The sequence below is a fragment of the Danaus plexippus genome (genome assembly GCF_018135715.1).
Source record: "Danaus plexippus chromosome 13 unlocalized genomic scaffold, MEX_DaPlex mxdp_15, whole genome shotgun sequence".
NCBI classification, from domain to species: domain Eukaryota; kingdom Metazoa; phylum Arthropoda; class Insecta; order Lepidoptera; family Nymphalidae; genus Danaus; species Danaus plexippus.
This window is the reverse complement of record NW_026869849.1, coordinates 6,626,750-6,651,793: the sequence shown is the minus strand read 5'-3', so window position 1 is coordinate 6,651,793 and position 25,044 is coordinate 6,626,750. Positions and strand designations below refer to the sequence as shown.

Genomic DNA, 25,044 nt, shown 5'->3' with positions numbered 1-25,044 from the left:
AGTTTCATCCCTCTAGGCCCTTGACCCCATAACATTGTTGTTGTGGTAACAACCGTATATTGACACCGAATTCCGAAACCACAAGTAACCTTTTAATAAATTTAAACAAACAAATGTGACTCGAGATGAATGCTAATAAGTCATTAAATCGTCATAAAATAGACAATTTAATTAAAACAATTAAAAATTCCGGGAGAAATCATTTAAGACGCCCACCACGTAGCATTAACAAGGTGTGATTGCTTCTGAGATTTCAGATTTGATTTCGACAGATCTCATTTCAGATTATGAAAAAGTGGTGAGAAAATTCACCCGACTCTATTCGTACCCACTTTTATAATATGTAATCAAAGAAATGAAATATATATAGTAAAATTTTAATTACCATATGCTATTATATCTGTGACGGGATATCTTCGCCGACTCCCTTATCCAATTAACCCGCTTAATTAAGTAGACTTAAAAATTTACAATAATATTTACCTCGCATTTATCACTGAAATAGAGACTATATTGAGATATTTATTACATAACAAATGTTACTCTAAAAATAGGATTTAAAGTAAAAGAGCATTCACATAAATGTGTGAATATAATTCTTTAGTTTATAGTTGCATGCGGAATAAAATTTACCTTAAGCTGAGGGTTCGTCGCTCTTACCTATTGCATTTTATTTCAAACACCAGTAACATAATTTATTATAATAAATAAAACTATTTCATAGCATTTTATACGTGAACAAGAGTTGTATTACGAAATAGTTTACTTGCATGTTCATTTCGTTTCATTTTACAACGTGAGACTTAAAAACAATTGAGTCTGTGGGATAGCTTACAGACTACGGTCTATAGAATAATAGTGTAGCTGTTAGATACTGTATAGTGTATAGCATTAAGCCTCAACACTTTCACAATGCCTTGACCCCTTTACTGAGGCCTGCATCGACTCGAGCCGTACTAAGAACATTGCATAAATAGCCATGCATTTAATATTATCTTTATAAGTCAACCAATATAAGTATACCTGTATTGGCATATATAGATATAAAGTATTATAATTTAAAATTAAATTTATATCGATTTTAAATATATACCTAATTATTAATTCATCAACAGCAAGACACGTGTTTTCGACTTCCAGAATCGCGTCCCACTTTTGGTATTTAAAACTATTTTATGAATTAAAATTAAAATATAATTATGAAAAAAAAAATTAATTTAACAAACTTATTGTTCTTAAATCAGATTTAGTTTTCTTAATATACGGTACGCACATTTATCTTATTATAACTCGCGTTGGAGAATTCTCTTCAAAAGTCTCTACCTTCATAGTCCTTCATTGTATGAATTGTGATGTCCATCATCCGTGAATATATCTGACGGAGATATTTACCAGACTGCATTAAGCTAAGCACTCACATGCATTGTAACAGACTATTTATTCTTAGTTAAATCTAAGAATTTTCTTTATACTATAATGTATTTCGAATGTTTCTTATATTAGTTCACAGTACAATAAAGGACTATATTATATGTTTCTATTTATGTAAAATATGATTTTTTTCTTTTGAATGAATTCAATAAACTTAGGTCAAAAATTGTTTTTAGACCTATAGGTCTAAAAATCTGTCTAAACACAACATACTCGTAGGTCTAGGATGCAATGTAATAAAATTTTAAGAAAGAAAAAAAATACCTATTTAACTAACATACGAGTACAGCCAAATAAAACATTGAACAAATACACTATCCTGTATTTAATCCAATCCCGTCGTCACTACCTGGGACATCGTGTAAACCCAGCCTAAAGCGCTTTCAGTGTAAATAAACATTTGCCAAGACTAATCCGTTCGTGCGTCACATATTATTTGTTGGAGATGAGAAATATGTCTATGTCACAAAGACAATTCCTTATAATAAAATTATTTGAAAAAGCCAATATCAATAATATATAGATTTTTGATTTTCTGTTTCAACTCTATAAAAAAATTGCTTCCTATATTCATTTTTTAAATCAAAAATTTTCCTTCTAAATGACTTATACTTTAGGAGTTCAAGATTAGAAGATGACGAAGATTTGTTTTGTTTTAGGTGGTTTTTATATATTTTGAGACGACAGAATACACAAACGACATGACGTTCAGAGTAAATACTGGCGTTAATATGACGGAACAACAAAGCATCCAACGATAGATCAATGTAATTAAAAAAAAGACCAACACTAAATCGGTTACCACATTGGAGGTATATTTTTGCATTGTTACAAGTTATTGCCGGCGACTTTGTCCGCTTGAATTTTAGAATTGGTCTCAGAGAAGAATTTATGAGGTATTGTAAAACAATGGACGTGGAAACGAGCCGTCAGCGACGTACAGTTCGTGTTACGGTAATTCATGTACAAGACAATTGTAATAAAACGATGCCGCGATGGCTGCACGGAATATCGGGACGAATATAGTCTATTATATATTCTGATGTCTTAACTACATTAGTGTACAGTTTCATCAAAATCGGTTCAGTGGATTTTACTTGATAGAGCAACAAATATCCATCCATTTTCGCAATTTTTTCCATTTATAATAAATTATTAGGTTTAGCCTTTAGGATATAAAAGACAAATAGCTTCAAAATAGTGTCACTATATTTGTATAATTATCATTTAGTTATTTATATCAGGCCACGACGGAAACGTGCTGGATTCTTGTACACATGACAAATAAATTTTATGTACAATCGCAATTCCTTCAAAATGCTCACATGTATGTTCGACTGGAAAAGTTGCAACCGTTTTATATATTTTTGTATCGCACGTTCACTGTTTTCTCAACGGTAACGATCTCAGAATTTAAATGTGACAAAACATTTGAGACAATGGTCTGTAATACAAAAACATAAAGAATGAACCGACGAGTTGCGTAATTGGTTGGTTGGTTGTGCAACATTATTTCTAATTATAACCCATAACGTTCGTATAATATTTATATTTGTCGATTAAAGCATTATACAAAAAAATATTTATTACTGCGTCATGTTGCATTTTTAGTATGTTCCAGATATAGAAATGCAGGTGGATTTTTGCTCCAGGCACTATTAAGATAAAGGGATCAAAGAGTTTAAGAGAAAGGAGGTTCAATTTAAGTCTCCCACTCTCACTTATCATAGATAAGCTGCAGCTATTTTACGCTGGTATTATGTAAGACGCTGCGATTCCGGTCTAGCCATCTAAAATATATCTGCAGTCTAGTCGAGCTGGACCAGTAAGTTTTCAGTCTAGACTTTATAAACGGACTTTACTAAGATTTTACAGGCCAACTCACATTGATCTGGATATAAACAAATTAAATTATTTTATTATTTGAATTACGTATCGATTCCATTAGGTTTAAAATCTTTTCAACCTCATACGTAAATATGAACATTATGAATCACAAAACACTATTGAAATATATTTTCAAGTTATTCATTTCAAATATATGGAGATTACTACAAATTATAAGACCATCTCGTGTTTCTAAAAAATATATCTTTGTTGATTTACTGAGAAAACGTAAACGTAAACGTTAGATAAACTAACACAAGTAAATACAAAAACTTAACAAATTATATACTAAAACCTTCCTAAACGCTATCGAGTGGTGATAACTGTTTGATAATCGGTGCAGTAGTTTTTCCGTTTATCGCGAACAGACAGACGGACAGACGCGACGAGGGCCTTGGTTCTATAATATGTATGAAAATGGATAATTTATGTATTCACTTTTACAAATTGGAATGATAAAATTATTTAATGAAATATTACTAGGCGCTCATTTAAAATACATATAAATTCTGATACGCCTGATAGTGATGGTTTACAGTTTCGCTTTCAGTGGCCTTTCGAACTGAAACTCGAAAAAATTAGGCTCTCGTTAAATCTTCAGTTATCTAGTTTATAGCTCACATTAGCACTTAACAGATATATTAATTATTAAGTCAGGTGTTCTGATTTTTTTTTAATTCTCTTCGCAAAAAAATAGAAATGGTTTTTTAATATTATTTTATTTTTAAAAATGAATTATTCATATAAATAATTTTACGTGTTTTACCTATATGTACGTTAAAAATTATATGCATCAAATGATAAATTTAAAAAGCGATCGACATCTTTTGTTAAAAGAATATAACGCTTTCTAATAAAACATATAGTTTATTATAAAATAATGAAATATGAATATAAATACTATTAAATTTATATTAATACGGCCTTCTTGAAGCTCATAAACTTTTTTATGTTATAAATAAAATATTTCATATTGTTTGACTTTCACATAGTTTTTTATTAATTGCGAATGTTTGATGTCTTTAATAAAATAATATCTAAAGAAAAGTCTATGTTTTATTGAATTTATATACCTTAGAAATTTTACTTTATTTTTTATTACTTATAATCTTTATTTCCTGGTTGAAAATATTACAGATTTATATGAACACGTATAAAATAAATCATTAGAATAATTCATGTCCGTCAACACAGATGTGAAAATACAAGAAGTCAGTTAAAACATTGATGTGGATAGAAGAGGCAGGTAATAATATAATTTTATTAGCGTTCCGATAATATGTTGCAATGAATTTGTAGATGTTGCAAGAGGAAGCGAACCGCCCAGCCTGTCCCGCTTTGGGAGCCACTGTTTATATTAGCAGTTTAATTTATACGAGAAAATAAATAGAATCGGTTTCTGGGCTGATTACAAATAATACGATCGATGGAGAGGAATGTATCAAATGAAAACCATTTGGATGTAACAACTTATCGACATTAGATTACGCTAGCTACAGTTCCACTCGCTGCCCTATACGTATCGAGGAATCTAATAATTTTTATATTATTAATGTAAATCAAAATCCATTCCATCTATCTAATGAATGAGAAAAATCTTCTATCTTAAATCACACTAGTTACATGTGTATTGTATGTTATTCACAATATATATTTATTGGTTACACTATACACTACAAGCTTTTAAAATTTTATTTATTAAATATTTATAAGTCGTAACTATTCAAAGGTACTCAGTATTTTGAAACCGACAAAGCTCAGTCGCAGACGGTCTGTTATGAAAGATTAAGGGATTCTTTTGAAATGAAAATATGAAATTGAATGAGAGAATTGTAAATATACACAATGGAACTGGCAGTTTCGAGAGATTTGTGCTAGAATAATAATAACGTTTTAATAAAAAAAAAAAGTCATTGGTTATGGTAAAACGACTATTTACATTTAAAAAGTTCATCCCATTATTGTAGATGTATATGTTAAATAGATAAATAACTTATTTGTATACTTTTAGAACGCAAACACGTCTACACCGAATGAGAGCCAATTGGCATTCATATATTTATTGCAATGCGTTATATTAGCATGAGATCTATTATAATTTCATTATAAAATCGGAACAATATATGTATTTTAAAACAACTTGAACTTGAATATTGTAAACAAGTCTATCTACGAGACAGATAACAAAGGGCTTTGTTTGATTACAATGACAAAGTTCGTTGCGCTCTCTAAATATATGAAATACGAATGTAATATGAGATGAGGGCAGTCGGTGTAAATGTAACCGCACCATCGCGGACAAGTTAAATTAAGACGGCGTGTTGGCTGTTTTCAACCACACATTAATATATTGCTTACCCCAACAAGTGACACCGCGAGGTTAGGTTTGAAATATCCATAACATGTCGATAAAAAAATTGACAGTCAAATTCTTCAAATCGATTTCGTGATTCTTTAATAAAAATCTTCCAAAGTTTAATATATTTTATTGCGTAGTAAATGCACTCCTTGTTACAATACAATCTTATGTACCTACTTCATAATACAAGTGGCTTAAGAACCCCTAGAATTGCGTTATGCTTGCGGCTTCTATACGTGTTATAGAAGCAAATAGGTTTAGGCATTTATGTTAAAAATTCACAGATTCTTCCATAAGACACTTTATCACGAAGTACATACATGTGTTTCGTAAATATGGATTTGTTTATGAAGTATTGCATTCGTTCGAAAAAGAGGTTATAGAACAATTTCGATCTTTTTTTAAAGTATTTCTTTATTGCTTATGACATCTAGTGTAACTGCATATTGACGTGAGGTTTTAAATTGGATTGCAGATAAAATAGATTAAATATAACATAGCGTATAAAATATATATATATATATATATTGTAGTTATATACTTTTTAATATTATATTTTTAATACGTATAATTTTAAGATAACGTACATATTGGCTTAAAAAAATACTCCTTTGTAAAAAAAAATCAGTATTAATAATTATTAATTTAGTAATTATTTTATAAAATATATACATATATTTATATTAATGATTTCTTTCTAATGTTTATTCATTCTTCGACAGTGTTGCAACTTTAAATATTATTTCTATTATCGTCATTGGTGAGGTAACCGTGTAGTTTGATTGTTTGAGATATTTACGTCATGTTGGACCCCGTAATAACAAGTTGTTAAATTTACACTATTGTTTAAACTAGGTATATATATGAATGCATTTTTTTTAACTTTTCTTACTTGTAAATATGATGTAAATACTATCGTGATACCATTTCATTTGTTGAAAATACCACAGAATGATTAAAAAACAATGTTAAGAAATAAATTAAGCACTTAAATAGTAATGATAATATATATAAATAAAAAAAAACTATACATTTTTATATCATATAATCGTGACTACATTATTATTATGTTTATAATAATAATGGAACGCATATTATAAAACAAAGTACCTCGCCGCGTCTGTCTGTTCGCGATAAACGGAAAAACTAATGCACCGATTATCAAACAGTTATCACCACTATAGCGTGATTCTTAGTATATAATTTGTTAAGTTTTTGTATTTACTTGTGTGTACATTAACGATATTTGTTGAAGATGTCGGGACAACATGAGCCGTCTGAGAGCTTTCAACGAAAACGCTGCGTAAAGTCTTTGAGATATAAAGTGGAATTGTGTATCTTATATAGGTCTACAGAAAAGTCCGCGGTCGGCGGTGGCTTATGTCTATACCTTATGGATAACATACTATATCTATTTTACAACTTTTAAAAATTGGCATTTCTAAAACGTTTATTGAAAAGCTATTTACATAAAAACGGTATTAAGTCTTATCAAAACAAATAACTTCGTTTTCAAGCCTACATCGGTATCTGTAAATCACTTTTTAAATCGGGCGTACCCTTTGAAAGTTATCATAATATAAGTTTAATTTTCAAAATTAGGCTATATTTTTCGTAAAGAGCCTGTACGAAGCCGGGGCTGGTACCTAGTTTCAGTTATAAATGACAGTGACACGCATGCCTTGGCTTATTTGTGCCGTGACGTCACATCGTTGATCGTAGTATCGCATTATGGGAATCGAAGCCTGCAATGTGCATTGCATGCTTAAGATGTTTCCCACATGACAAGATTACCGATTTTCCTAAATATTAACTATGCTTTATTTATTTATTTGTTGACCAAAAGTTGTTATATGTTTTATTTACGTAATACTTGATATATATATATATATATCATATTATTTATATTAATATGTCAATATGTTATATATAGTACATAGTTATAGTTTGCTTTTCGTATGCACACTCGCAAACATAAAGAGGAAAGGGTAATCCGCGCCAATTATTACTAGTGACAATACAATGCACTTCGCAGTACATGGAGTTGAATAGTAATTATCTATATAGACACATATAAGCGAGAGTAAAACTGGCTTAACCAGTTCCTCCCCACCCTAGCTATCCTTAGCCCGAACAGCTGACTGATCAAACAACAAAGAAGTCAGGGCAATCTCCATAACAACAACGCGTACAAAGAAGCGTTTATGTTGTCTATATTTTTTCTATCGATTTAACAACCTAATAAAATTTATAGTTATTTTATTGAAAATATTGCAGATGCTAATATCTAAATATTATGCTACTCGTGAGCCATGATGTAAATGCATTTAGAAAGTATTTTGTTATTACGGAATGTTCGATGAAATCATGAATCCTGAAGGTGATGACCTATCTAAAGGGCATACTTGCCTTTAAGTTCATCCAATTTTCGGAGACCCTTGATTTATGAATCTCCAAAAAACAAATGTCCCTTTTCAAAATAAAGTCTTGTTTATAATTGACAAATCACAGAATCATTTTATATGTTAAAAGTCAATTATCACTTGTGTCGTAGTTACTCACTGGTTTATTTACAGTAATTTAAGTCTCAGACACGATTATTTTTACAAATAATAAAGTCATAAGTACAGGATAGTCTTTGTTTACAATGCTGGGAGTTTTATGTATTATTTACATCACTTTTCTGCGGCCTGCTAACGTAATAATCGTTTGCACTGCCTGCGCACTTTATTTGCGCTGCTGCGTCGAAAACAGTTGTTCCGATGTCGAAACTAGCTCGAAGTATCGAGTCGGACGGAGACGTCGGCGAGCCTCGACTCTCAAGCTAGACTTGTTTCGTCACCATTTTCTTTCTCAGTTCCTAGCATATGTCTATTCGCTCTTTTATTTCATTCTCTCATTTGACAGTTAACACGGTGTTACTAGTTATATTTTTATTTTAATGCCAAAAAATTATCTAATTTTGTAATTTACGATTCTTAATTTCAAAAATAATTTAGGAAAGCCACACTTTTATTGTGTATTTTGGTAATTTTGTTAGAATTTTATATGTAACCAATCAATTTGCCTAGGACTGTTACAATAACATATTAAATTGTAGGAATGTTTGTTCGAATTTTACATACACGTTGTGTTCATTAAGCTCTTGAAAAGTCACAATTTTAATATTTTGTCTCGTTCATCCTAGTAGACAATATTAAAGTATAAATCCCCACACCTTAGATTCATTTACATTTTATTAGAGCTTAATTAAAACAGCGTTTTGTATAATTATATTTATTGAAATAATAAAGTTGTAACTTATGTGGTAGAACTTTTTGTAACGGTTGTGTCATCACGTCGACTAAGACTCCTCCTCTCGCCCTTGTGACATGACCTCACACTTTGTAGAACCCCTCGACCTTAACGTGACACGTATTTTATTGACAGCCCCTGAGGTGGATTAATAACAACAATGAAGCGAGTAGTACCTAAATATTTATTATACAACAATTTATAAAATAAAAATTATTATGTTATTTTCTGCCAAAACTTTCCACTCCTCATAACGTATTTTGATGTCTTACTAGAGTTTTTCTTGGGAGCCGAATGTGTCTCGCTACCACCACCGGAAGCAGATTCCTCATTTTCTGCTTGGGCCTTTAATGTCTTTTTGATAAATCCAATCTGCAAGAATATCAATACACGATATGATAAAAATAAAACAAAATATTATGATAATGACAAACATCAATTTTAGGAATATGATGCTTCATCTGTTGTACCACAGAATTATATCATAATAATATTGTTATCCACAACTTATATTACAATGAAAACAATTTGGTTGAAGTTGCGAAACTTCACATATGTTCTCAGAGTAAATTAGGTCATATGTTAGTTTTATACACTTTTATATTAGTTTTCATATTTTAAACATAGCATTATTTTTATCACAAGGGGAAAAGTCACGACAAAATACTTTTCAAAACAACATTTGGAGTCCTAACCTCCTGTTCAATAGTTTGTTGGTGTCTAATAGACCGTTGTTTATGGTGGTTGGCCCTCTGTATATGTCGATCCACTGAGTTGAGGACAGTTTCACAGGCATTACACCAGTCCGCTAACACATCAGCTATGGCTGCAGCATCTTCTAACCGAGCATCCCGTCCTAATGCGACATCCACTTCTACACGCTTACATTCTTGGTCAAGCTTTCCATGGATTATATCTGTAATTATTTACCATATCATATGTGAAATCCAATTTTTTTCATATATTTATTTAAGTGGAATGAAGTTGGGTTATAAACATGATTGAAATATTGTAATCACTTAGTAGGACTAATTTTATGAGATATTTTAATCAGCAGAACAAATGATAGTAGAAATACTAACCTGCATAAATGGCTTCAATAATTAAATCCTCCAAATCCCTAACATTCTTAATGTCTAATTCTTCTAGAAGCACACTGTATGGTATACATTTTTCTTGAGTAGCCAAAGTTGCTATTGTTAAATGTTGTAACTTTTTACATTGTACAGGATTTAGTTCTAAGTATTCAGGTTTATTTTCTAAATAGTCTTTATAAGTACCATATGCAAACAAATTGAGAGTTTTAAAATGTGTCGCATAAGGTCCTGTCTCCAACTGAAATTAAAATAATTTATTTATAAATCTGAATAGGAAAGAGAAGACTGCCAGATTGAATGATAGAAAATAGTTAATTTTTAATACCTCTTTTATGTTTGGCATTTCTAAAAGTTCTCCGAAAACATGCACTCCTGGAGCTTCAAGAACCTGTTTAATTAGTTCCGCACATGCTGAACCCTTAGCACCTTTAGCAAGCAATATGAACTGTTCTAAGGGATGGTTTGTGGAAACCGATGACAAAGAAGTTGGTTCATCTCTGTCCATCGACATTGGATTCATAGTGAAAAATAAATATTACTATCCTTTAAATTACTAAAGAAGTGAAAAGGTTTTATTTGTAATATAAGGAAAGGTAATAAGATGTTATTTAATTTTTTGTGGGTAACAGAAGTCAAATTAGCAAGCACAATATTTTTGACATTTGACATTCGTTATAGCATTTATAGTTGCTTACTAAAGAATATTTATTATTTTTATCATAATGATAACAAGTAATTTTAAGTTAAATTATTCGCTGAAATCTTTAAAGAATAGCTGAAGAAAAAGAGGTGGCATAAACTGGTTCCCAATTGTTCCTTCGTTGATGATATTTTTGTATTATACTACTTATATGATTTTTTTCATAAATGTTTTATAAATAGTTGTAAGTCGATTACATTATTCATATTCTGATATCTTTTATATATATACATAGAAGTTATAGTGTTTCAAATATGAATGAAATGTGTATAGTCACAATTCATTAAAATATATGGCAATACATGTATAAAAATTGGCCATAAACAATAAGATGGCGTCCGGTTTTTTGTGTGTGCTATAAAATTATTGTTTTCTTAATAGCAGTAAGTGTATTTAATTAATGAAGTTTTTACGTTACTTCTTGATAGTAAATTATATTATGAAGTTCAAAATTATAACTCCGAGGTTGTCCTGTTCGCCGTTATGGTCAGATTACTTGCGTGTCAATGTAGCTTCTAGCGTCCAATGCCGCCTTTTTCGTCGACTCGATGAGTATAGTTTATAACATTTATGTGGTCTAATGTTCATAATCAATTTGTGATAGTTTGTGAATTAAAATATACTGTATATATAACATAATACATGACTTGAGTTGTTTCGCCGCTAGATTGATGAGTGTGTTGTGCATTAGTGTGAAAGTGTACGTACATGTTCGTAATGGCAATTCTGTCATGAGTAGTGTTTACTATCGGACAATTGAATGTGTGTTCGTCGGTTTACGTGAATGTAGTGGATAATAATAAGTGAAAATGTGTATGCCAACGCCGAGTAATGTTTCGGGCTTCGGCTACTCGTGGGGTTTCACGAGTAACGCAGATCTGACTAAGTGTGAAGTCGAGACACCCAGCAGCCTGAGCTATACCTTGGGGAATACGGTTCGTTATATTTAATTTTTAGTAGCAAAAATTTTGTGTCGATGTTTTATAAACCATGTAGAACACAAACATGTTTGTTAGAGAAACCATAAATTTATATATTTTAACTCTTTTAAACATCTGTATACAAACAAAAACATGTTATGAAGATTCTAATATACTTTTTTCTATTATGAAATAGTGTTTTTCTGATTTTAGGTAGAACCCCAATGCAATTAGCAAAATAATACAAATATTTGTTTAATGTTTTCAGGTTTCTCCAGAAACAACATTGACTGTTATGTCTCACAAAACTCCACAAGTGCAAGACAAAGTCGGTGCAGTAGCGGTAGCGGTAACAAATGCAGCAACTCAAGTCACAAGGGTTGTAACAGCTGGAACACCTGTGACCGCTAGGAGGGCCATGTTTGTGTTAAATGAAGCCCCCACACACACTATCAATAGAGTCTCACAGCCAAACCAGACTGCAACTATACAAAGTGAGTGTAAGGGATAAAGATTTATTAATAGTTGGTTATAAATCTTATTTATACACCCACAAAAATATGTGGTACTTTCAACAGTTTTGAATTGATGTGCCTGAACAAACTTAGAAGAAGGATGATATTTATATAAAGACTGCTTAAACAAATACTATTATTATTTTATAAATGTTTGTCTATAAAGATTATAAACAATATATTTTGTGTTTCAGCTACACATTTATCGGCAAAACCATTCATGACACCAATTGGTCCTATTCAGTTGACTGCAGAGGAATGTAATGAGATTTTGATGAAACGGGCCCTTCAAGCACAAGGTATAGCCACACCCGTGATAGATGCTTCACAGTTGAATCATTCTATATTAAACGGAAGTCTGAAGAGTCTCGCCGAGGCCACTGCCCAGCAGTCACAGGCTGAATCAATACAGACAACTGTTCACCAACATCACTTGCTTAATACTAAACAGGAACCGGGTACAGCGAATAATTCACCAAAAGTAAGTGAATTACTATAAAAAATTCTAAAGAAAAGTATTAATAAAAAACTGTGAAACTGTGATAGTTTTTCAAATTGTTATTGATAGGTTGTTTATTCACTAAAGGCGATCCATAGACAATACAGAAATCTAATTAGAAATTTGTTATTCAATTGCCATGTTTAAATTTGTCATTAAGATGAAGTAAAATGGTTTTCTAATTATTCAGACATTATTGCTTATACATGTGTATTATTTTCAAAACAAAAATCTCCATACATCATGATTATACTTGTGTCATAGACAAGGGTAGGATGTTTTTCTTATTTTTCAGGGATTCGGGTTGTATGTGTAAATATATTAACTGTATTGATTAATCTATTAAAATTTTTAATATCTGTGTATATAGTAAATTAACAGAGTGTTAGACGGTGTATTCACAGACAGACATGATGACTAACACTGTGATGACGGTGCCACCAGTCAAGGAACGTCCATATTCATGTGAAGAGTGCGGGAAATCTTTTCTTCTGAAGCATCATCTCACAACACATGCAAGAGTTCATACAGGTACTGTCACTTAATACAGCCAAATTTGAAATTAAAAAAAATATTGTATACAAACCTATATAATTGAAAACTATTTTGGATTTTATTACTAGTAAATCTAATATTTAGTTTGAGGTATAAATGATATGTAGAACTTTTTAAGAAGACTTAATACATATATACTGTTATAGGAGAGAGGCCTCATGTGTGTGGTCATTGTGGGAAAGCATTTGCAAGGAAACATTGCCTCAATACACATCTACTGTTACATTCTGCTGACCGGCCATATAGATGTCATGAGTGCAAAATGGCATTCACACTCAAACACCATCTCGTCACACATTCACGAGTAAGTATATTATTTAAAAAATATATTAAATATGTACTTTTTAAATTATCAATGGGACGTCATGTAAGCTGTCATTTCAATATAAAATGAACCTTTATCGACGTACAAAGTGTTAATGTATGTACAGATATATTTTTAATACTATGTCTAATACATTTTGAAATAAAGTCAGTTTTTTTATCATTTCATTAAACATTATATATAACTATCTGTATTAGAGTTAAAGTTAAGTTAAAGCCTTTATCATAGGAAACGAAAAAGGTCGGTGAGTTATCATCAAAAAACCCTTTTGTAATGTATGTATTAATATAAGTTTCACGTCGTCAACATACATGAAAAATAAATATATATCAGTGTTTAATTTTGTGGCAGATTGTTGTGAGCAATTTCTATGTTACATATTAAATAAATTTTCCAGGTACACAGTCGCGAGCGGCCGTTCGTGTGCGGCGAGTGCGGTCGGGGGTTCCCCTTGAAGCGACATCTCGTGACGCACAGCAAGTACCACGCGGGGGAGAGACCCTTCGTGTGCGGGGACTGTGGGGAGAGCTTTGCACAGAAGGTACAACTATATATTAAATTATGCGTTATATACCATCCCAGTATAATATTACATAAACGATCATCATATCATAGGGTACTTACATAGAACATTATTAAAATTTCTTATTGATAAATAAAAACATACATACAAGAAACAGAATAAAAATATTAAACAACAGACAGTGCGTATACCATGTGACGTAAAATAACCATAGTATTTTAACTTCTAGGAACATTTAGTGATGCACAGCCGTTTCCACGGTTCATTGTCACCGTTCGTGTGTCCGGACTGTGGAGTCGCTTTCGCCAGGAAGTTCCAACTCGTCAATCACGGCCGAGTACACGGTAGAGTACCACACGCCTGCCCCGTCTGTGGAAAAGAATTTCTACAGAAGAGGACCTTAGTCGCGCATCTGAAGTGAGTTTACCAACGGTACGGTCAAAATTATCTATGAACTACGATCTAATGAGTAAATTATGTTTTAGAATTCACACCGGGGAAGGAGCGGTAGCTTGTTTGGAGTGTGGCGAAGCTTTTAAATGTAAACCCGAGCTACAGCAGCATTTGAAGATAACGAGGCATTGTCTCACTGCGACCCAACAGCAGCAGAGTCAGCAACAACAACAACAGCAGCAACAACAGCAACAGCAACAACAGCAGCAGCAAGCACAGCAACAGGCTCAACAGCAAGCCCAGCAGCAGCAACAGCAGCAACAACAACAGCAGCAGCAACAACAACAAACGACTGTCATAAAACAAGACGATTTTAAACCTCAAATAGTTCAAGTAATTGGTGCTGATGGTCAAATTATCACTGAGAAGGCATCACCAGGATATGTGTGTCCTGAATGTGGCTCTTGTTTCAATACAAAGGTAAGTTATTTACTTAAAATATGTATCAATTGTGCAAACTTGCTTTACTGAGTCACATCCCGACCTTAAAAAATCAAACCAAAATTTGGTTCCCTACCCAAAAATTCATACTATGCTAGCTTCGACATCGTTCTGAAAACATTTGATAAGCTCTTACAAAATTGTTCAGTTGCCATAACTCTGACATTTTTCAAACTTAGTACATATATTTTTATATACATTTTCGTTACTGATTTCTTGTGATACATAGTTTAAATCATCCTCTGTTTGTTTCCAGGAGGCGTTGTCACTCCACGTGAGGTTGCACGCGGGCGACCGGACGTGTGTCACTGATCTGTGCGCACTCACCGCCGCACTACAGCCCAGTCTGGTGCATCACAGTATGTACACAAACATAGATGTAAACATACATACGTTACACATACACACACATATATACATACGTTACATACACACACACACCCACACAAACCGTGTATGCATTCATACATACACAGCCGCATATACATACGAACACATAAATATAAACACATTCATATTTCTTTATTCCTTTTTATGTGAATGTTCACAAACGCATACAAATACATACAGATACACTTTAACACAAAGACACACACACATGCAAAAATACAAACATACAAACATACATACATGCACATGTACATACATACACATAGACGTAAACAAAGGTATACACATACATTCGCTTAGTGCGTAGATTTACGTGTCTATGTGGGTAGCATTTTAGGTTAACATAAACCTACGCACACAGATACACACAATATTCATAATGTATACATACGAACATACCCCACACGCTTACACAAAAGTCCTACATTAGTGACGTCACCAAAAAGGAAGTATATAAGTTATCTGTATCTATATTGTATATATTTCTGTATTTCTTTAATGGCGAAAGAATAGATATACCTCAGCAATAAAAATCTTCTAAACAACCGACATTGTTCGTTATAAAAAAATACTCTATTGTTTTCTTAGTAATAGTAAATTTTTTGTGAGTACATCTAGGCTTAGAATTTATTTAAGTATATTATCAAATATACGACTTAGAATTTCGTGATAGGAATTTGAATACTTTGTTTCAGATCAACCCATTCAGATAATATCGTCCAACCCCAGTAACGTAGTTCACACACAGGTAATTGCAACGGTGAGTGAGCTGGATGTGATACAAGTGACTTATACTATTTTATATACATAAATAGTCTTAAAATAAAATGTTTGTCATCACAGAACCATCACATGACGACGCCACGACCGAAATTACATTTCTGTGTCGACTGCGGTAAAGGATTTGCAGCGAAACACGGCTTATTGGCTCACCATAAACGGTAATTCATATAAATATGTACATAAGCAATATAAACTATATGGTTTTTTTTACCGATCTTTTATAGTCTGTGACATTTTACGATCATTGTTTTAATTATTATATATATATAAATGTATATTTCAGGCATCCAGATAGCAGTTGTACCCTTCGGACGCACGTGTGTGATCAGTGTGGGAAAGCTTTCTTCCAGAAAAATCATCTCATGCTGCATCAAAGACAACACATGGACCTACCGCCTAGAAATGTAAATATAATATGCAAATTAAATAATTATAATACATAATTGTAATGTTATCTGTTCTCATACTGGAAACATGTAAATATTCCAAATAATGCTTGAAAAGCAAGCTATTTTGAGAAATGTCATTATAAAATATACCTCTTTACTCCAGTCACAAGCACAACAACAAGCAACACAACAAGCACAACAGCAAGCGGCCCAACAGGCGGCACAGCAAGCGGCGCAACAGGTAGCACAACAAGTACAGCAGCAGGTGCAGCAACAGCAACAACAGCAGCAGCAGCAGCAGCAGCAACAACAGCAGCAGCATCAGGTGCAGCACCAAAACCTCGAGATGGAACAGCAAGATCACCAGCAACCGACTCACATACAGGTTGTGAGTAGAAATCGACCAATAGGAAAAATAGATTAAATTTTATGTTTTTTCTACTGTTTTAATGGTTACAAAACAAAAAGCCACTTGTATATATGTATATATATTTACATGTACGTAATGCAGATACTTATATAACTATATATAGTTATATGTATATCCAGTTTAAATAGAGGAATAAAAAAAGAAAGAATGATGTCTATTCTGTTAAAGGTAACTAAGTTTTTGGACACTACCGTGGCCATGTTCGGACGAGGTTCGTGTGAACATGGAGATATGAAATAATAAAAACTCTGTAGTATCGCGACAAACTCGGTGTCATGTGTCAGACAGCATTGCTTATTATTTGAATCGGTTTAAGTTTGATCACATGTGTAATATGTACATATACATATACTATCAGAGTTATATTTTATAATATATATACTAGAATTCTCAAACAAACAATTAGAGTAATTTACATTAATATTCCCCACACATAAAATAAAAAATACACATTTTATATATATTTTTTTATTTTATCGTACTGAGTAAGGTCACTTAACACACAAGGGTATTTATTTTATAGTTTTTTTGTTTAAGTTGATAGTAATTCTATCAACCTTTTTAACATTTAAATATTGATTTTTCTAAGGATGTTCATAAATTATAGTTATTATTTTCGTTAAATAGTGAGTTCGGAAATACCTACGTGTTGATTTGAATGTTGCATAATTAAGGTTTTAAGTAACAGTGAAAAATAAATTCGTTAAGTACAGTAAGTAAGTAAGTTTTAGATATTAATAATGTAGTATAATATTTTTTCCAGGTAACGAATCGTTCGGGTCAGGTGATCGGTAACCAGATAGTGGTGGGCACGGTCGGCGGGCGACGCGCTCTGCTCGGCTCACCGCTACACATCGTCACCAGGGACGGCAAACAGCTCGCCTCGCAGATTGGACACAAGAGACACCACGCGTACGTCACTATTACACACACACATACACGCCGACTCACTACACATATGTAGACTTGAAACTATAACACACAGCTACATCCACGCAAACATACACATATCGACATTCACTCGCGCATACACACAACTACACTCACACGCTAATACATATAACTACACCCAAATCCGCAACAACAATTACACCCAAACACACGCAACACACATTTACATCCACACGAGTCTACACACACTCACACATTTACTTGAAAACTACATTGAAATCCATATTTATATGTTAAATTGATTTTGTTGGCGTATGTGACAGCAGGTGTATTGTGTTACAGCGGCGACGTCAAGGAGGTCGGCGGGCTGGTGCTGTCGGGTCGGGGGGCGACCGGGCTCATCAAGTACGAGATATCGATACCGCCGCCGGCTTCCGTGGTACAAGTACAGCAGCTAGACTGAACGCGTAGCGCCTAGACCGACTCATAGTGTACTACAGTGATACAGTACTCGGCTTAGAACACACTACTACGAGTTCGCGTGCTCGCGTACATACGGACGGTTCCGGCGTTCATAAACTCTCGCGTAACTTGTGGTAGGAGCAGATCTAGATGGCTATGTATTGGCCGATATGTTGTCAATTTTATACCATCGCGGACTGGGTGGTTCGGTGGAGTCGCCTGTTGCTGTAAGCGCATGTCACATGATGTAGACGCGTCCACTTGTTGTATAGTAATCAGCGTGTGATTGATGGCAATTGATTCGCAAGTACTGTATATATTGCTCTAAAATTTAGGGCATCGAAGTTTGCGATCATGTAAAAATAAAGATCGGTGTACATTTAATGTTAAGGGTAGTTGTATCTAGTGTATTTTATTGTACATATCATAATTTTTTTTTAATGGCAAATACTGTTTTTTTATACATATATATATATAATTTGTAATTATATTGTACAATTTAGTTAAATGCGAAGTTTAGTGCATCCTAAGACGCATTTAAGTTTGTTAACCTTCGAATAAGTACATACTGGTTATGGAGTGCAATCAAAAATTTCATTTTTTTATAGATCTGACTTTATTTATATTTCATACGGAAGATGGCGCTAGATACGAGACGGTACACAACGGTCCCTGTGTAGTGAAGCGATTAGTTATATAAGCATCTGATGGAATTATGTTTTTAATAGAAAAAATATATATTTGTTTAAACACCCTGTATTATAAACTGTGAGTGCTTACCGATAGAAATGAATTTTCTTAAAACCGTCTAGTCCAGGAAAATAAAATTCTGTTTATTGTTGACCGCTAGCATTGGATACATAGTGAGAGGAGAGAACATTGTTCGTCTTTATAGTATTAAAGAAAATTGCCAAAGAGAGGAGAAACATGTAACGTGAACAGTGAGCTAGTGTCGACAGAGAGTGCTTCCGAAGAAAAGTTCCCTAATATTTGTTTACACAGTATTAAATACGCTAACTGACTTCGCCTGATGTTGGATCTATAGTTTGCCATTTACTTATGTATATATATATAGGGGATATCTATAATTTTTATATTAAATGAAAATATACATATAGAAATTTGTGTCTCATTTCGTCATATCATCATCATCTCATATTCATCATGTCATATTCAGGAGGTAAGTAATTATTTGTTTCCTAAATTTAGACGCTGAAGATTTAAAGGAAGGTCAGTAGGTCAAAACATCATTATGTTCCTAAAAATTTGTTATTTATCAGATTTTTTTTCTTTTTTTAAATGAATACTTTAAATCGAGGCCTGTATTAAAAAACTATCTCAAACTTTCTGGGACGATAGTGATTTTTTTTCGCAACCAGCGAAAAGATAATGTGAAATGTTATAGGACGCCTTTAATGTCAAAAATCTCATTTTTTTTTCTGTCCTGTGTTCATCCATACTGGCCTTGTGGAATATTGTGCCGCCGTCAACGTTTTCGGTATAAACTTTTACAAATTCGACATGTAGTTAAATCTAATTTTGATACTTTCAAATCATTAATAATTTATTAAATTGATTTTATCTATATAAATACATACGATGCCCGACGCTCCCGTAAAATATGGGAATTATATCAAAATATAATCTTTTGCCAATCTCTAAGAAAACCTCTTTTCTACGAATTTATATATATATAAAATTCTCGTGTCACAATGTTCTTCGTTCCCGTACTCCTCCGAAACGGCTTGACCGATTGTCATGAAATTTTGTGAGCATGTTTAGGTCTGAGAATCGGCCAACGTCTATTTTTCATACCCCTTAGTGATAAGGGTTGTTCACCATTAAACTTTTTTTAATTTTTGAACGAATTTTTATGTTTTTATTTTTTTATAATGTGGCATTAAAACAATACATACAACCCCTATTTTTTTTTATATATGTAAACACAATACGAGTGTATGTTTGTTTCGGCTAATATCTAAAATGGCTGAACCGTGTTTAACGGGACCTATTGGCAGGTAGCTGATGTAATAAAAAGTAACTTAGGGAGGCAGGGCGCATACGGGGCTTTAAAGTTTTGTCATAGTTTCTTATTATTTTTCTTACGCAGACAGAGTCGCGGGTATATATATATATATATCAGCCATAGATTTAGTAATTTTAGTACATGTTTAAATAAATGCTTGCAATATTATGTTATATCTATAGTGTGAAAAATTATTACAGTTGTCTCTGACGGCAAAATATTTTGGGCTACAGTAGTCGAAAGCGAAAACTCAGTGGGACTATAAAGTGTATTTATTTATAATAAGATTAACTGTGCATATTCGATATAGTTATATGAAAAACACTCCATTACTAAATGTATACCTACAATACTTAGGTATACGTTATAAATAAATAAATAAATACATTGAATCTTTCTATACAACTTACATGTGGGATACAACACGTAAAAATTTAATTAAGTATAATTGAAAAAACAAATGAGACCTCCTCGAATATATGATTTCGTTAAGAACAAACCCTTACGAAACTTTGTTGATTTTGGCAACACTTACTGGTATTAATAGTATCTTCGTAAACTTTTACTACTTTCAGTCCTGGTCTACAGAAAGAATAAACATTTTTTTTGCAATATAGAGTTTTTTTTATTTTGCTTACATCAATAATAATAATATATTATTATTATTCCAAATTTATTCGAAATAATGAAGTCATTTCGCAAGCTCTTTTTTGTGAGTAGTCGTTTCAGTAAACAGATACGAGGCCTTTAATTGAAAAATACTAACTTCAAACGCTTTATCAGGTTTAGTTCGAAAAAATAAATACTTAGTCCTTATAAAGAAAGTACATGTAAATATAAGGCTTCTTAAAATGTATGGAATTTGGCAGTGAAGTAGAGAAAAAAATTGATTTGTTTTCTTTTTTGTGATTGATGGAAGGCGCAAGATCTAAATTATACCAGTTCAATAAACTATCACCCAAAGGCTAACAGTTCATATAAGAACACCTTTTGCTTATTCTGATCATTATATGTAAGTATATTAAGTAAGCCTCTGAAATTTCGGATTAATTATAAGTAGATAGGTGTAGCATATTTTGATAGGGCCCAAACAAAATGCGTCAGTCATCATAGAATATCATATTTGGTGAGCTTAACTTGCTACTTGAGGACATAAACACATTAATACATGCTATATTGAACAGACTTGATGGCACAAAAACTTTAATTTTGACGCACAGTTCGTTTCCACTGAAAGACGCTTGCAATCTAAATTAGATCAATGGGCTTTCAAAATAATTTGCCACGGAACTGTGCTCGTTTAATCCTTTCCGTTTTTAATCTGTGCAACAATGTGAGACATGACGTGAGATCTCCAAGAATCCAGACTAATTAAAACGTGTTTTTGTAATTCAATCTTGAATCTGATATCGAAGTACTTTGAGCTTTCGTAAATTTATTGCTAAGCGAATTGCTGCGCCTTATCTTGTTGATAACACACTACACAGTAGGTACCCTCGATTTTGGTAAAGAAAAGTCGGGAGACGGCGGCATTCGACACCATAAATTTTTTAATGTAGATCGTTGCTTGCTAGTCAACCCTGAATGATTTCTGTCATATCAATTTTAAATAGCGAGTGCACAAATAAAGCATAATATGCAAGCACCTGTTTCTATTTTTCTCTAAAATACCTTTTTTTTGTTAACGTCACACGATATAACAAGTATTTAGATTAAATTGGACAATCCAAAGTAAAACATTCAGTTCCATGTCTCCATGTCTCTCCATGTCTCTGCTATTATATTTAAATTTTAAGTACCTACATGTATATACATATGTAGGTACTTAAAATTTTAATATATGTTCTATGTAACAAAGAATCAAGAGACAATCTAAAGCAGGTTATTATATATCGATATATCGACATGAAGACTGTGAGAAATAAATAGTAATAATATGTCAAAATTATGATATTTTTTTATGTTGAAAATGGCAAACGAGCAGATGGCCTACCTGATGGGAGGTAGTTACCGACGCCCATGGACATCTGCAACGTTAGGGATGTTGCGGATGCGTTGTCGCCCTTGAAGTAATGGAAAGGATTGAAGGATGCTTAGGGCTCCATAACACCTTGTCAAAAACAATTGTGCGTGGTCTAATTGGAGAGTCGAGTTTAGTGTGTCGCTGGCTCGGGGTACGGAAGGGCCCCCGATCTAACCTCTAGTTGTACGTTCTCCCTGAACCTCATGCGAATGAAATACCTTCAACATATCAAAACAGATTTATTATTATTCACAGATAGTTTTTTCGATTTTATGTCCACGAAAATCTAGTTGAATTATCAAACATTTTATCTAAACAAAATATTTACGTAACCATCTTAAAAACACATTTCAACTTATCTTTCTTTAAGCTATCAGGAATTTCCAGTAACTATATATATTGTCAGCCAACATGGCGTGAATTGCCCTCTAGAGGACGTGAAGGAAGCGTGAATATAAAGTGCCTACGTGCAGATATTATTCTGTATTCGAGACACAAATTGCAAATTGACTCTATCATACATTTTACTCCTATTATTGTGTGAGGAGAACGTTCATTGTCATCCTATTTTTTAAAGAAATATTTCCGTATTATATAGAAAAATAAAGAATCCAACATAATAGATCGATTACTCATAACTAAAGGTGTTTTTATTTCGAAAAACTTAATCTACGTAAGTCATAGCAATCTTACTTGTCGAATCATTGAAGGTTATAATTTTTACGGAAACATATAATACCTATATAACTGTAAAAAAAAAACAGTTAGGTTTTCATATAGTAACATTAAAATAGGATAACATTAAAATTTTTATAATTTATTCCAATTTCCATGCAATAACGAACAAAAATCTAACAGAAACAAGTCTGAGTTAAAAGATACGAACTCATCTCTTAAATATTTATATTTCAGTTAAAAATTTTCTTCTAACATTTTAAATTTACACTTTAGAGATTTCCATCTTCCAAGAAACCTCATTTCAACGAACCATTGAAGCTTGTAAAGTATTGTATTCATTCAATTCCCCTACTACGAATTTTCAGATGTAACTCACAAGTCTCGAGTTATCGGTCGTATCCCTATGTAGATTATGACACAACCAAAATCGGCGAATAAAACACTGGGAATTATGTGTGTTTAGTTAGACAAAGCATAAAACGGCGAGGGCACAGGTGTTGGTTGTAGCCCTTGGGAAATAAAGAAAGGTGAGTGAGACCGGACGATGAACCAAAATTCGTTCGGCTATTGGTGTTATTAACTAGTTTATACGTATATATATATATATATATTTATTTTCTTTTATACTTATATATAACACTCTAAAAGATGTCGATGACCCATACTGGCTTCATACTTAATCACAATAAAGTACTAAAGCATCACTTGTTATGCAAATTGAAATGAAATGAGGTTTTTATCCCGATGTCTTGAATATTGAAAGAAATTGACGATTTAATTTTATTAAAATTCCTTTGTCCAAATCTTCTTGCACATTTTCTTTTCATTTAGGCACAAGATGGTTCGGAAAATAAAATGTAACGAGCATTCTTTGAAGGGCTCGGGTGAACTGAAATATTCTTCTTGTAATTCTACGCTAAATGCACTTATATAAAATGTTTGCCAAGTAAAATTATATGTAAAAATAATAAGAATTGAATGCTGTTACGGTTTAATTTAAAAATACATATATTTACTACCTTTCCTTTCTTAAAATTCAGTATTAACAAACACGCAGTTTAATTAGCACTTAATATTAGCAGTAAATATATATAAATATATATATATATATATTTATATATATTTGAAAGGGTTTAATTTTTCTTAATGGAACATTTATTGTATAGTTAGTTAGTCTAGTTTTTTACATGTTAGGATCTCCTTTTACAAAAAAAATCTAAATAACATTTCGTTTATATACAATTTAGTATTAATCTTAATTGTTCCTTCAAACTAAAAACATATTTGCAAAGGACAATTCCATTGACAGCTAAATTGCTATTGATAAATCGAACAAAACTATATGACATGAATGATCAATGAACCCATCTCAATACTTATTTAATACAAGGTTATAATAGAATTTTATAACTGCGCTTCCATTACAAAATGACTGCTGTTTATAAAGAAATGTTTGCCATTAGTTATATGTTTACGGTGCATTTCGTAATGAAATTCAAAGTAAGTCGTAAAACTCGGTACAATCTTAAATAAGGTTAACTGTGATAATAAATTCAACTACAATGAAACACAAAATGCAATTAGAAACCACTAAAATCGATTGAGGGATAATAACTCTTTTTATTCGTCATAATTGTTTAAGTAAAATTCTAATTTTTCTTCATGACTTTAAGATATTCTTATACAAATCTATTCTTGATCGATTTTATAGCAACTGCGATTTAATTCTGAAACAATTCAATACAACAATATCTATATATGTTAGTAAAATAATAATTTAAACGGAACAGTCCGTGTGTTTTCGTGTTCAGATTAAAACATATATTTTTTTAATACAAAATAGTTTTACGTTTCATTCGACCAGTGAAGACGTGTTGAGGTGAAATTGTTTTTAAGTTAGTCACCTAAAGAAAAAGCAATAATATTTAAAATATTTTATATACTCATGGTATAAAGAATTGAATATTTTCAGA

At 32.2% G+C, this 25,044-nt stretch overlaps 3 protein-coding genes across 8 annotated transcripts in view; 1 reads left to right on the top strand and 2 right to left on the bottom strand.

The window, feature by feature from the left end:
• The window catches only part of LOC116770420 (protein yippee-like), a 45,724-nt gene extending 37,217 nt beyond the window's left edge, over nucleotides 1-8,507 (bottom strand). Inside the window, exon 1 of the mRNA XM_061527600.1 lies at nucleotides 8,087-8,507. The gene's annotated coding sequence lies outside the window, so the exon portion shown is untranslated. The remainder of the gene's footprint in view (nucleotides 1-8,086) is intronic.
• Nucleotides 8,508-8,937: 430 nt separating this feature from the next.
• Nucleotides 8,938-10,728, bottom strand: LOC116770353 (COP9 signalosome complex subunit 7b). 2 transcript variants are annotated; one of them, XM_032661794.2, is made up of 5 exons: nucleotides 10,394-10,728; nucleotides 10,054-10,306; nucleotides 9,667-9,887; nucleotides 9,244-9,343; nucleotides 8,938-9,078 (listed from the first exon to the last, which is right to left on the bottom strand). In XM_032661794.2, exons 1-5 carry the CDS (start codon nucleotides 10,586-10,588, stop codon nucleotides 8,978-8,980), a joined length of 870 nt encoding a protein of 289 aa, XP_032517685.1. In that variant the 5' UTR covers nucleotides 10,589-10,728; the 3' UTR covers nucleotides 8,938-8,977. The 2 variants fall into 2 exon arrangements, with proteins under 2 accessions (XP_032517685.1, XP_032517686.1); XM_032661795.2 differs by having other exon boundaries at nucleotides 8,938-9,109; nucleotides 10,394-10,727.
• Nucleotides 10,729-11,092: 364 nt separating this feature from the next.
• Nucleotides 11,093-19,465, top strand: LOC116770051 (zinc finger protein 567-like). 5 transcript variants are annotated; one of them, XM_032661391.2, is made up of 15 exons: nucleotides 11,093-11,703; nucleotides 11,957-12,182; nucleotides 12,398-12,684; nucleotides 13,092-13,233; nucleotides 13,404-13,561; nucleotides 13,980-14,123; nucleotides 14,335-14,522; nucleotides 14,591-14,978; nucleotides 15,256-15,358; nucleotides 16,085-16,149; nucleotides 16,233-16,330; nucleotides 16,456-16,576; nucleotides 16,725-16,949; nucleotides 17,755-17,903; nucleotides 18,225-19,465. In XM_032661391.2, exons 1-15 carry the CDS (start codon nucleotides 11,578-11,580, stop codon nucleotides 18,343-18,345), a joined length of 2,541 nt encoding a protein of 846 aa, XP_032517282.1. In that variant the 5' UTR covers nucleotides 11,093-11,577; the 3' UTR covers nucleotides 18,346-19,465. The 5 variants fall into 5 exon arrangements, with proteins under 5 accessions (XP_032517282.1, XP_032517284.1, XP_032517283.1 ...); XM_032661393.2 differs by having other exon boundaries at nucleotides 11,957-12,188; nucleotides 13,107-13,233; XM_032661392.2 differs by having other exon boundaries at nucleotides 11,957-12,188; nucleotides 16,085-16,137.
• Nucleotides 19,466-25,044: the final 5,579 nt, after the last annotated feature.